This window comes from Rhynchophorus ferrugineus, unplaced genomic scaffold (genome assembly GCF_030347505.1).
Source record: "Rhynchophorus ferrugineus isolate W39M unplaced genomic scaffold, kcgeb_rfMv2 rfM4, whole genome shotgun sequence".
Taxonomy (NCBI): domain Eukaryota; kingdom Metazoa; phylum Arthropoda; class Insecta; order Coleoptera; family Curculionidae; genus Rhynchophorus; species Rhynchophorus ferrugineus.
The window spans coordinates 18,305,836-18,321,005 of record NW_027472583.1 but is presented as its reverse complement, the minus strand read 5'-3'; the positions used below and the strand labels follow the sequence as shown (position 1 = coordinate 18,321,005).

At 31.5% G+C, this 15,170-nt stretch overlaps 1 protein-coding gene across 1 annotated transcript in view; it reads left to right on the top strand.

The window, feature by feature from the left end:
• The window catches only part of LOC143195860 (cubilin), a 172,286-nt gene that overhangs the window by 87,939 nt on the left and 69,177 nt on the right, over positions 1-15,170 (top strand). The window contains exon 4 of the mRNA XM_076403341.1: positions 4,693-4,788. Coding sequence (XP_076259456.1) covers positions 4,701-4,788 — 88 coding nt within the window. The 5' untranslated portion in view covers positions 4,693-4,700. The remainder of the gene's footprint in view (positions 1-4,692; positions 4,789-15,170) is intronic.

The window sequence follows — 15,170 nt, the reverse complement described above, 5'->3', positions numbered from 1 at the left end:
AAGCAATTTTTTTGGTTTAGCGAACATCCAGTTAGAAAATAGAAACTTCAATAGAGTTAAATAAGGTGGTTATGGAACGAATGACTTGAATTGCTGAAAATGTCGCGAAGAACCAAAGTTGGGCCAGAAGATGGTTTATTTCCGAAAAATATCCAGAATAATCTTTTGATTTTCTAAAAAAAAATATTAACATAGCTTTTCTTCAACTTGTTTTAACACCTGAGCTATTTTTTAGAACAATATCCGTTTGAATGATTAAACGTTTTCAGATCATATGCAAGTCAATTAAAAATCCTTACTGTGGATACAGTATCATCATAAAACTATTTATTTATTATTTCAACTATGGATGTCAAAAAACTATTTCTAAAACAAAATGCAATTTCTTTATGTAATTTTTCATCTAACGTTAAAAATCTCCCCTAATAAAAGAAAAAACTTTCATATATTGAACGCAAGCGATCTCTATTAATTGCTGGCGTTGTTAAATCCTCAAATTTGTTACAGATTACAGTCTTGTTAATATAAGAAACATAGTTAATCCGATTTGGACATGCGTTTTAAACGGCGACGATTTAAATTTTTTGATGACTATAGTATATCAAAATGAGATAATCTGACAATATTGCTTGTAAATTCCAATGTATGCTCCAGAAACTTTCATCGAATCTCTACAAACTGAACGCGTTAAATTTAATCGTGTAAGTTCGGTAGCTGAAATCCCGAAATATTAGAATAAACGGAGAATATTTCAAGCAACAATACGCGTTAGTTATGTTTGTCTTCGTTATTTGGCAAAACTTTAGCAGTGATTTACATAGTTTATATTTCAAGCATATACATCGTAGTTGGCGTCGTCAGGTCGACAAAGACAGATTAGAACACGATACGTATACAACTCAAATATTTAACTTGGTTCAAAAAGGGAAGTGGAGGCGGACTGAGGAAAAAAATACTTTGCAGCTAGTAAGGTTTCTCACGTTTTACCGTTTGCTTTTGCGACTGCCAACACAAACATATCCCGAAATATTATTAAGCATATAGACTCTGTTAACTGCCTAGAATAGTTACTGAGTTTGTCTATTTTGTTCTGGGATTTATAGATGGGGATAGAGCCACTTGAATAGGTCACGTCATATATGATATCCATTTAATATAGTACATTAAACTTGTTAGCGAGGAACAATGAGGGACGAGAAAGGCCCGGAAATATTTTAATGCAATTTTGCCGGTTTGTTTGATAAATAACTTTCTCATGGAAATTATAATTTTATCCTAACTATATTAATAAATCAGCGCTTTATTTTAGAAAGGACCACATCAAACAGGACCCAAAAATCAAGTGTTTGGAATGTCTGTCTATCTCCTTCCAGCTCTCTATCTCGTATTGTCTTTCTCCTTCTGTTCCTCTTTTCCTTCCTTTTCTCAGTTCCTTGAATTTCTTTGTTATAATAGAAATAAAAATTTAATAAAACTGTGATGCTAAATTAGAAAATATTTCCATCATTCTCAAGAACTTAATTAATGTTTACTAACTTTTTGATGAGTACAATGTATGTGAAGTTCGTATTATAGCCTATTTATTATGACTACCCATTTTTATTAATAGATAAGCATTGTCTTAAAAGTTAAAGTAATTTTGAAGTTTGTCATCATTAGCTTATTATACGATGATGACACATTTTTATTATCATGTTTTTATTAAAATAGATTGCTATTAACGTCATAAGTCGTATTGGTTGATGCAGTAGTAAAGACGAAAGGACAGTCCTCCTTCTATTGAATCGAATACTGCTGAGGCATATTCGTAAATCAATTTTTGTGACTGCTAAGCATTTGTGACTGTTCTTGGGCAAATGTGTAGACACCGACAAGTAAAATGATCCCATTCACGCCAGTGACCAGGCTGGGTAACCACCGGAAATCTTCTGGTATAAGCTCCAAATTGGTCACTCGCCAGTCGGTAAGTTAAATACCTTGGTTCGGAGTCCACGTTAAACATTAGGTCTAGTCCAAAGAAGCCCTAGTTGGTAAAAAGGAAACACCAATACATTTAAAAGACAATGTCATACATTATTTATGTTATGCCATATTATCAATATTATTATGTCACACATGTTATTAACATGTCAAATTTTAGTTCAGCGAATTTAAATGAGGCGATTCTAATGTGAAAATGTCATCAAGCCTGGACAAACATATTATAATAAAATAATAGAAAATACAGTATATAGCGGTAATTACTATTACTTTTTCTTATTTATTGCAAACAAAAGACTAATTGAATCATCGCGTGAAATGAAGGAAGCAATTAGTTTTTAGATATTGCAGTATAAAGCAAGTTTTAGACGTTCCTTTGTTAATACATCTGGAAGTGATTACTATTAAATTGTGTAAGTGTTCTTATATAGAATATCTGAGATAGAAATTATTACAAAAATTTAATAAAATACATAAAGCAACTGTATTGAAATTACATATATTATTGACAAAGCCTGCTACGAACTTTAATTAAATTATACCACTAAAGTATTTTGTAAAGTATTTAATAAAAGATAAACTATATCCAAGTGCCTCCTTCATTTTTCGAAAATATCAAATTAAACTTGATAGCGCTATCCGGCCCGTCCAAAAAATAATCTTGGATCAACAAAGTATAGCAGAGTATTACTGAGTATTGCTATAGTTAAACTGTCATCGTATATAACAATACACATAGCGTTTAATATGATGCTACAAACTCCATCAAGGATAAATTTGAATTAGTAATAAAGGAGAAGAAAGTGGCACCTAATGGTGAATTAATAGGCCTAATCGACCAAGGTGCAAGAAAGTTGGCTTCCTTAAGATGGACTCGTGTGGAAGAAAGGAAATATTAAAATCAGGACTAAAATTCGTCTATTTATGCTTATTGCCAATTCGTTTGCCACCCCTGAACTTGAGATCTGATTATGCTTAAGGCAAATTTTAACAGGTCAATCGAAAAGTCCCCGGCCTGATATATAGATGGCGCTACTAGAATTAAATCCATATATTTTTTAGTTATACCTAATCCTCAAAAAGATGCGTGTTTAAATTTGACATTTGTCGGATCATTAGTTCATAGTTGATCATAAAATCGTTTACATCATATCAATCACGAATATTTGGGTATGAGAAAGCTCTGTGAAAACTGGATGCCGTGCGAGCTCACTTTTAACCAAAAACAGCAGTGTTTGAAGATGATCAAGCGTAATAAACCCGAGTTTTTGCGTCGATATTCACTTCTAAGTCCAATTAACAGTCATCTGAGTGTACTGCACATAATGAACCCGCTCCAAAGCGTGAGAAAACGCAACAGTCGTCTGGCAAGGTTATGGCGTCTGTATATTGAGATGCGCATGGAATCATTTTTATTGACTACCTTGAAACATGAAGGACTATCACCAGAGACTATTAAATAGCGCTATTGGATCGTTTGAATGACGATATCGCCGAGAAACAGCCGTATTTGAAGAAAAATATAGTGCTGTTTCACCAAGACAATACACCCTGTCACAAGCCAGTAAAAACAATGGCACAAATCCATGAATTGGGCTTCAAATTGCTTCATCACCCACTGTATTCTTCAAATCTGCCCCCAGCGACTATTTCCTGTCCTCAGGTCTCAAAAGAATGCTCGTTGGAAAGAAATTTTCGTCGAATGAAGAGGTGATCGCCGAAACTGAAGCCTATTTTGAAGCAAGGAACAAATCATACTACAAAAATGGTATCTAAAATTTGGAGAGTCACTATAATCATTGTATCACCCTTGAAATGATTTTGTTGAATAAAGAATATAGTTTTGGCAAAAAATTGTGTTTTACTATGGTAGGCCGGGGATTTTCAATTGACCCGTTACTTGTTCGTCTCCGAGATAGTCAGAAATGAAGTCACTGTCTTAAGATTACAATGGTTTAGACATATCTGTCGTATGAAATGTGAATGAATTTCTCACAAGCTCCTATGATGAAATCCATCTTTATTGAATCAAGATCATAGAAAGTAATAAAGATCAGAACGGTTGTGGTCGACCACCAACTGGGGGAAATTTAGTGAATAATATTCGAAAATCTGCGAAGGAACAGCAGCGTATTGGATGAGAAGTAGACACTCTCTCACAACGCTGATTATGGATTAATGCTAAAACCAAACGATGAAGCAATACCAGCCATATAAACTCATCTCAGCAATCTTCCGGATTCTAATTTCAAGAAAAGAATTCGTAAATTGAAGGATGACTGCAACAAATACATCAAAGTTTAGGAAGGCTATAATAAATACACATAATTAATGTATTTCAAACCTTGAAATAGCGTTTTCTATTCATTAAAATTCATTGAAAAACCTAAAATAAAAAAATGCTTAAACTTGAAAGAAAGAAATGTTTGTGTGACATAAAGTGAATTTTTGTGGATAAGGAAGGACGATGATTAATATTATAACATTATTGTCAGCCAAAACAATGAACACATATTTTCTGGCTTTTTTTGCCTTATTTATAATAAGATCAAATTAAATAAGACATTATATGAGAGTATAAAATCAAATAGTATACATTTTACTAAAATCAATATATTTTGTCAAAAATTTCTATTGTTTATTATTAGTACAGATTTAGTAAAATATATTACCAGTTATACTGAACTTATTTAATTAATTCTTAATTTCTAGGACACAGTATGGCCCCAGACAACCGGCTCATCTCAAAAGGAAGACTTGTACTGTCGATTCTCTGCCTTCAAACGATCTGTTTCCAGTTTACCATTGGTAAGTATTGATTTATGTAAAAGAGAACAACACAGAACAAACATAGATATAATTTAAAGTAAAATACTTTAATCATATTTGTTATCACATAATATTAAACATATTTCTCACCTAATAGAGTGAAGAGGGAAATTTTAAAATATAATATACTAAAACTTCGTTTGATAATATTTTCAACATACGATCACATTTATTAAAACATATTTAGGCACATTTCTCAGAGTTTAGAGGTAGAAAGAATATTAAAGTAGGGGAACTTATAACCATTAAATGATCTAATATCTTATTGATTGGTGAAAACTTGAGAGTAAAATGGCATCTATAAAATATTTCGTTATATTTCATATATTCATATATTTACTAAAATTCTGTGAACTAAAGCACTATATATGATTTATTTTAGGGAATATATGCATAAAGCAACTTTGAAATTATACTTTGACTTTAGTATGTATATTTGAATAATAACGGATACAATTAGACATTTTACTTTTTACAATTTAGAAATATATATTAAACGAATGTATTTATTATCGTTAAATGAACTATTGATTTTTCAAAACTTAGGTCTATAAAGTAGGTAATACAAATATTTGATAAAAGGTTTAAAAAATAAAATGTTATATTACATATTTCCTTAAATTTTATCAACTAATAATTCATAATTGATTTTAGTTTTCTCTATCTTTGCAATGTATATAGTCGATTCAATATAGCAGTGACACGACAGATGGCTCTGACATATAACAAAATTTTAATATAAATAAAATAATTGAACAAATATTGTATTAAATATAATTTAATTTAACATTATTCTTGTTTCTTAAGTTCTTGTTTCTTTCGATGCAATGTATCCTTGAAAAGTTATTATGATATTTCTATATTTCCCTTAAGTTTTTCCTATTACTATGTGTATACATCTTTCTTTATAAAACTACCTTTAATCACTGCATTCTCCTTAATGCATTTGCCATATCTACAAAAGAATTAGTGTTATTTCTCTCCTCATAAATGTTAACCAAACGTTCATGTATATTCTGAACAATAACACACATGCTCATAAAGCTTACACACTTTATAATACAATTCCCTACAACTAAAGTAATTTGTTACTGATCTAATTGCATCCTGATCTTTAGTGGTATGGTAAAGGTTTATGGTAATCATCAGCATTCTTCTTCAATGTGTCTGATCGAGCTCACACAAACTGAAGGTGCTATTTTCAACAATGCCTCTTTCTATTAATCCAGACAGTTCTGGTTTGAATATCCCCTCGACCTGCATAATAATTCTTTGCAATACCCCGTATCAAATCAATTGGATTAAAAGTGCAGTGATAGGGATTAAGACGTATTAATCTGTGGCCGTACCATTCAGTAATCGATCTACTATGTATCTTTTCTCAGGCTTATTTCTAAAAAAGTAAATTACATAAAATGCAATTAAATATTTCACTTATATTTAACAGGTAACAATTTGAAATAGTTCATTCTTTAACACGATTTCCTCGAAACTTATTTTATAAAGTACGTAAAATAAGCCATTCCTTAATTGCGGCCTTTGTTGATGAACTTGTTGGGATTTTCTTCACCAGTGTACTATATATATATATGGTAGATATTATGTATTGTAAATAACAATAACTGATTGTTCCACCAAGTTTTTAAAAAGCTGATTTTCAAACTACTGCAAAGAGAAGTTATGATTCATTTATTCATGGTAATCAACCTTGGACTTAGAGAAACATTCTGCACCAGGAATAAAACCATTCTTGTTTCCAGCATGAAGAACTATATATCTGCGATAAATGTTCTGACTAACAAAACCTAGTCGATAGTTATTCCAACATTTACCGTTTTCCATCAACTTTTGTTGTATTTACACTATATTTATTATTATCTTGCCATGAGCAACCCAATGCACCATTCTGAAATATTCATGTCTCATTTAAATAAATAAATTGTTATATTTCTTCCTTGATATTGTTATATGTTTTTAAAAATTGTATTCTTTTTAAAATCTCTGGAAGTTCTATTAAACCCCTTCGTGGATTATCTTTACACCAATTAAATCCTGTATTACCCAACAGTATATGAAGGGATGTTCTACATCTGTATATGTTTTGGCTTTTTATAATTGTATTAAATTATGTTTCGATTGAAAAAAACTACTTACTGTTTTTTACATTTCATATATTTGATCTCTGATACAGCTAACAACAAACTGACAACATTCTCCGAAATAATTGTATTAATTTATGTTTCGATTGAAAAAACTACTTATTGTTTTATACATTTCGTGCTTCTGAAACACCAAGCTCATCTGCTGAAACACGATTTCTTTTTGGCGAATTTAAGGTTATATTTTTTTTTGAGATATTTAAAAAAAAATCGTAGCGATTTCAAATTTATTTAAACAAAGAGTTAAAACAACGTTTGCGGGTTGATAACCCGTAATTATAATATTTTGAAGAATTTTCAGACGTTTTGCAAACGGACAACTTTTGCTGGTTTATTCCGTTACATGTTTGAACTTCTCTAACAGCACTCTATCTCTTTTTTAATAGAATAAAATGACAAGGATAATATTGTCTGACTGTAAAACGAATTCACAACTTTAGACAGACATATATTGATACTCGTGTCATTGTTTCTTTACTTATTGGTTCCAATTTTCGACATTTAAAGCAGTAGTTATCATATTTTATTCTTATATTTTTGTCAGTAAAATCTTTGAAATTAATTATTTTATGTAATTCATGGAATCTCAGCCTTGCAGTTTTTACCAATGAAACCTGAAAATATTTATTCAATATTAATTAACTTTACAGAAAAATGCTCTCAAGCAAGAACAATTTCTCTTAGCTGTTCTAACATCTATTTACCAGACATTACATTAAATATACTTAAATTTAAAATAGATTAATTAATGTTTATATTATGAATCTGAAACCGTTGCTTGCTAAAGTGTAAATATACTGTAAACAATAAAATTTTCACATTCAAGCATGGGGAGGTCCTATTGTGATAAGGGCGACAATATCGCGGTATCCAGCTAGTCGTCTCATTCAGCTAACTTGCCGGATTAGTGCAAATAAATATCTCGGCATTTTCAATGATGAATTTTTTACTATGTCTAGCAATATTGCTGCAATAACATGCCAATTGCAAAGTATCCGGTCTAGCATAGTAAAACATATTTTTTGGCAAAATTAGTTTTTTTTATTCAAAGTTTTTTAATTCATTTTTTATCTCATTATTCATTTTTTTCAAAGTTGATACACTGACTATAGCGACCCTTCAACTTCTCGATACCATTTTTGTAGTAAGATTTGCCCTTTGCTTCAAAATAGGCCTCAGTTTCGGCGATTACCTCTTCGACGAACATTTCTTCCCCGCATTCTTTTGAGATGCGAGAACAGGAAATAGTCGCTGGGGTCCAGACCTACAGAATACGTTGGATCATGAAGCAATTCGAAGCCCAATTCATGGTTTTTTGTATGTACACGTTCAGTTGATATCTGTAGAGTGTCTGCTATTTCATGCAATTTCAATTTACGGTCATTCAAAATCATTTTGTGGAGTTTTTAAATATTTTCGTCGGTAACAACCTCTTTTGGACGTTCATTGCGTTCACCGTCTTCGGTGCTCATTTCACCACGTCTAAACTTAGCTTACCAATCATGATGGTTGATTTTCCTGGGGCAGTGTCCGGAAACTCGGCTTCAAGCCAAGTTTTTGCTTCAACTGTATTTTTTTCCCTTCGAAAAGCAATATTTTATCATATTACGCGAAATTCCTTTTTATCATTTTAACACAATAACAAAAGTTGCTTCACTCAAAATGCTATAATTCACAAACTAATGATCCGACAGCTGTCAAATTTATACACGCATCTTTTGAGGGTTATGGATAACTAAAAAATATATGGATTTAATTCTAGTAGCGCCATCTATGTGTCAGGCCGGGGGATTTTCAATTGACCTTTTATATTGCCATATTCCTACATGATGATACGCCCGTACTCAACCAAAAAGGGTTCAGTTTTCGTTGAAGGAGCGTTAGAATATCTTCAAGCATCTTTCTTGGTGTATGTATATATGTACTATGTAATTAACTATTTAGATTGAATGTAAGACCGAGACATCCACCAAATTGAAATCGACGTTAATCAAGATTCCAGTCCTTCCCCTTGCTTTTATACAATTAAAACTTCCCAAAAATTAGCCGAAAGATGACCTAAATACCTCGAGCCGTCACTATTCATGTCCGCACGAAATAAATCCAATCTGGAAAGGCCCCGAATGAGCTTCAAAGGGCATGGGCGTCAACTAAACTTTGCCGCAAACGGCTTTATCTCCTTTTCTCTCCCATTCTCCATCTCTCTTATCCGATGATTTACCATCTATACGTGAGCGGACTCTTTGTTAACCGTCTCCCTCTCGCTCTCTCGTCCCCCTTCCCCCGGCTTCGGTCGCCCCGCGCCCTTTTATCCCACAACCATTCCGGCACGCTATTTGAAATCTTCCACTTTTTTTCATTTGTTTCGAGTGCAAATTTTCCGAAAACTTTAAACAATCCTTTGGCATTTCAATGAGGGAGAAATATATTTTTATCTGTTGGAAAAGCCAATTTGGTTTTTGGCGGTTTTGTTTTGGTATATGTTCGTGGGCCAGTATAAATTTACATAGCATATATAAAATTTATTTCAATATCTATTATTCCGAATAGAACTTTTGCATATGTGTAATGGTTATAAAACATTCATTAAATATTTTTATATATATTATTTATTAATTACTGTGTCTCTTTTTACAATCCATATATTATTATGTATACATAATTAAATTTATTATATATTAAATACGTATAATAATAATGAAGTTTAAAAAAAGTTATAATGAAACTAAAGAACACATATTAAAATACAAATTAAGTAAAGTGTGAAAACATTTATACATTTTATGAAATGGCTAGACCGATTCATAGCCAGTAAATTTCAGTATATAGTTGATTTTTTGAATAGCCCAATGCAACTAGGCTTATTCTAGAAAATTACTAGAAAATAGACTTATATTTTACAGCACTTCATGTTTTACAATGCAAAAACAACCCCTCAAATCGGACAAGAAAATTATGAATTATTTTCGTAAGAGTTTCTCTTGAATTGGATTCGAATTTCTAAATATTCCATTTCAATTACTACAATGTGATTAGTTTACCAAAATGTTCTGTCACCTGTCTTACTACACGCATAATCTTGTCTAAAGTGTTAATAATGAGTCATATAGGTTTTGCATTTACAGATCTTTTCCATGGATATTTCGTAACAGAACTCAACAAAAAAATCTTATTTCGTTGTATAGACTAAAAACCCATAGTATATTTTTCTGTAGAATTGTAAAATGAAGCAAATTCCCTGAAAACAAGATGTGCAGCCCTTAATTAATAGATAATTAAAAAGAAAATTTTCACTATTAGATATCAAGTTAACCAAGAGTTAATAACTCCTGTTTAACTTTTTGATTAATAATAAGGGAATAATTATAACTAATCCTCAAAATCAAAAATTGTCGAAATTACAAATTTTATGAAAGTATATAAGATTTTTATAAAATATAACATGCCTTCCACATAATGTTCTTTCTTCAATATATACTAAGATAAGAGGATTATTTAAAATTTTCATTAAAAATTGTTTACTTGCTGCTTCTCTATTATAAAATGAAAATGAAGATTTATAGAAATCAGGGCAAATATTCCGAATCCATTCATTATTTACTGTATTCTTGGCATAAAAATATTTCAAGACACTCACACAAAACATCATTGAGGGAGAAGAATATTGGACGATTCCCAAAGTTAAATGACAGAGACCAACGAAAATTAATAAGTATTGTAACCAGATAACGTAAAACTATCGCAGAAAAGTGACAGTACCAGATTAAAAAGATTCAGTCCTAGTTTGAAGAACAACAACATTTCCAGGCCTCAGTACAATTGAACCATTACTTTAGAGCCGATAGTAAGGATTAGATTTGCATCTCCAATATACTTTTTTTATTATATTTACATTTATATATTACATTGTTATTAGTCGTTGCTGACAATTTCTCTTTACATTAACTTAAATCTAATTATATATCTAGGAAGACCCATCAGCCCTACCTTAGTCTATGGTGTAAAAATGTTTATGTAATAACACTACTGTTTTTCTGTTAAATGCACCTCACTACTCTACACTACACTACACAAGATCAAATAGTTTGACACTTTTGTATCTGTGTCCTGTTCTGGTGTTATCCAAGAGTTGTATTACTTCGATATTGACATTAGAATGTAAGTGATTAGTCCTTTAACATCTCGGTGCATCTATTATACTTCTCAGGACTTTGTTCTGGAAAACTTGTTTTTTATTTGTGTTAGTTTTCGCGGAATATCCCCATAATTTCATTCCGTATGTTCATATAGGTTCCAATATTTGCTTATATAATTGCACCTTGTTATATCCTGTTGATTGTGATTTTCTTCTAATTAGTCCATACATTTTTCTATATTTTAACTCCCGTTCTATTCCTCCTCATTCGACGAAATTTCTTCCCAGTGAGAATTCTTTTGAGATCGGAGAATAGGAAATATTTGCGGGGGGCCAGATCTGGAGAATACGATGGATGAGGAAGCAATTCGAAGCCCAATTCATGGTTTTTGCCATCGTTTTCACTGACTTGTGATACGTTGCATTGTTTTGGTGAAGCAGCACTTTCTTTTTCATGAAATGCGGTCGTTTTTCAGCGATTTAGTCCTTCAAACGGCTCAATAACGCTATGTAATAGTCGCTATATATATATATATGAAACAGATAAATTTTCAATGAACTCTAACATTTCCTTATGTTGCCGTAAATGTTCATATAGGTTCCAATATTTGCTTATATAATAGCACCTTGTTATATCCTGTTGATTGTGATTTTCTTCTAATTAGTCCATACATTTTTCTATATATTAACTCCAGTTCTATTACATCTCATTCGGCGAAATTTCTTCCCAGTGAGAATTCTTTTGAGATCGGAGAATAGGAAATATTTACTGAGGGCCAGATCTGGAGAATACGATGGATGAGGAAGCAATTCGAAGCCCAATTCATGGTTTTTTGCCATCGTTTTCACTGACTTGTGATACGTTGCATTGTTTTGGTGAAGCAGCACTTTCTTTTTCATGAAATGCGGTCGTTTTTCAGCGATTTAGTCCTTCAAACGGCTCAGTAACGCTATGTAATAGTCGCTGTTGATGGTCTTTCCTTTTCCAAGGTAGTCAATGAAAATTGTTCCATGCGCATCCCAAAATACAGACGCCATAAACTTGCCAGCCGACTGTTGCGTTTTACCACGCTTTGGAGCTGGTTCATCGTGTGCGTCCACTCGGATGACTGTCGATGAGACTTCGGAATAAAATGATGGAGCCATGTTTGATCCATTGTCACATATCGATGTAAAAACTCGGGCTTATTACGCTTGATCATCTTCAAACACTGCTCCGAATCATCAACTCGTCGTTGTTTTTGTTCAAAAGTGAGCTCCCACTTTATATATATATACCCCACATATATATATATATATATATATATATATATATATATATATGGGGTATATATATATATATATATATATATATATATATATACCCCATATATATATATATATATATATATATATATATATATATATATATATATATATATATATATATATATATATATATATATATATGTATATATGTATATATTATTGCTGAAATAGATAAATTTTCAATGAACTCTAACATTTCCTTATGTTGCCGTAAAGTAATTTGTCTGAAAAGACTCGTCTCTCTGAAGTAGGTCACTTAAAAATGAAACAATCCCCCGCCCCGCCGCAAATTCTCCAACTAAACAGCCTTTGCACGTCTCCCAAAACGGCCTCGTTTACACCACTCCCCGGCCCCGCCGCCGCCCACGGTAGCCCGTCTTCGGGCGCTATTTTTATCTCAACTTGAGGACGAGCGCTCGCCGCAAAGGCCAATTTAAATGGAAAAGCGCATCTGAACACTTGTCCATGCCGCTTCCGGGGAACGTTCGCGACCGGCTGTTTAAATTTAAGAAAATAAAAGAGAAATATCGCCGTCAGAGTGAGCAATAACCGGTTAACGACAATGTCACCTATTGCTGGAAGGAGTTCATTATTTTTCGACTTCATTACAACTATAGTCCGTTTAGTAAAACAGTTAACTCACGTCATGTAAATTGATGACGTCAAAACGACACAATTTTTCCGCAATAACTCTGAGTTTTAATTAATTTTGATTCTGACATAACAAAATTCTAATGTAAATAAAATAATTAAACAAAAATGTTATCAAATATAATTTATTTTAACATTATAGTACATCTAATGCATATATTATGGAAGTACTTACTATTAAACTACTATTAATTATACAGTCATAATAGTTTGTAGGTTAAGGTTGTGTTTGGTTTTCTTTAAATTTTTTCCAAACCTCCTCTAAGGTTTTTTTTATGTAGTCGTATCCACTGGAGCCCTAATTCATCTAATTAAAAATTGTATATCCAAGAAATGTATTTTACTTTCATTAGAGCATATATACCTTTTATATGAAATTCTTGTAATGTTTCCTCTTATAGTCATTTTTATATCACCGTATTTATGTTTAGTTTGTTCTGTTACTATCTGTATACAACCCTTGATGAAACTAAATTTAAACATTTTCTCCAATGCAATTACAATGTGTGCAAAACAGTTAGTATTCTTTCTCTTATTGCACATTTTAACCAAATGCATATTTATATTCTAAACAATTACATACATATCTATGCACATTAAACCTTTCACACTCCACAATACGATTTCCTATAGTTATCTTATATTAATCATATACTAACCTTTAGTTGTTTTCACTTTTCACCCAGTCTTGGAAATTGTCAGCATGAAATCATAATACCACATTCCGAAAGTTTCATTCAAGTGACTAACCAAGCTGTTAATTTCCACTCTATTTAACACTTGGTCACGATTCCATCATTTCTCAATTTCTTATTCAATATGTCTGATCAAGTTCATACAAACCGACCAATACATGTGCAATGAATTATTAATAGATGTTATAACTATTAAAACCAAATCAATTTTTATTCCCAAATTTACCTTTATACAATAAATATTATTACTTAAACACTATTTTTTATTATTATCTTTCCATGACCGATTGTCCCATATTAAATTATCAATGTCTCGTCTCAAAACGCAAATTGAAATAATAAGTATTTCGTATTTTTAGATATGCTTTTAAAAATTATATTCTTTTAAATGCATTGTTTTGGAAGTTTGATTAGACCTCTTCGTGGGTTATCTTTACACTATTTAAATCTTATATTACTACACAGAGTATGAAAGGATGTTCCACATCCCTCAAAGAGCTGTATATCTCTCTAAGCATTAAAAGATTAAGCTATGGATACTTTCCTAACAGTTTCGTTTGATATAACTGCATGAAATTATGCTTATGTTGAAAAAATTACTCACTGTTCATATATTTAATCTCTGGTAGAGCTAACATCGAGCTGATCTTGATTTGTCATCCGCTACGTATGAGGACAGCTTATTTTTGGTGAATCCAAGATTATATTTTTAATTTTTTGAGACACTTTGGTGACTGTGACCATACCTATACTTAGGATACCTGCAAAACGCTAAAAAATACTACTTCCCGCATAAAACTTCCCGCAAATGCTATTTGCTCGGTACAACTTATCAAATGACGTACTGATAATTGAAGCGTAAGGCTCCAGCATGAAGTTGGTTACAAATGTTCTTGATTATAGACAGTAAGACAGAAATGTAGATAACATATGAGAAATGTAGTAAAGTTCAATGATATAATTTTCTATTATTTATAAGATCATCGATTGACTAAGATTTATTAATTATTTTACCGTATTCACAGTCATTATAGTTGATACTTTGATTTACAACCATGAATAAAAGAAAAAAGGCCAAGGAATCCCTTCTCTATATTATCTCCAATTAAAAAACAATTATATAATTTTGATTATGATTATAAACTACCCATAATAAGCAACAATGTCACCAAAATTACGTGCTTTAATAAACCGCTGTTATTATTTATACTTAATATTATCGAAAGAATAGGCTAAAGAGGAGAATAGCAGTATTTTGACATTCTTCTAGATTTTTTGAATTGAAAAATCATTACTGATTAATACTGGTGATAGAACACTGAATGAGGCAACACTGGTGACGCAAACGTATTAAAGTTTAGAGAATTGGTTAGATGTCTTTTAATATCCATCAAAGTATATTTCAAACTATAA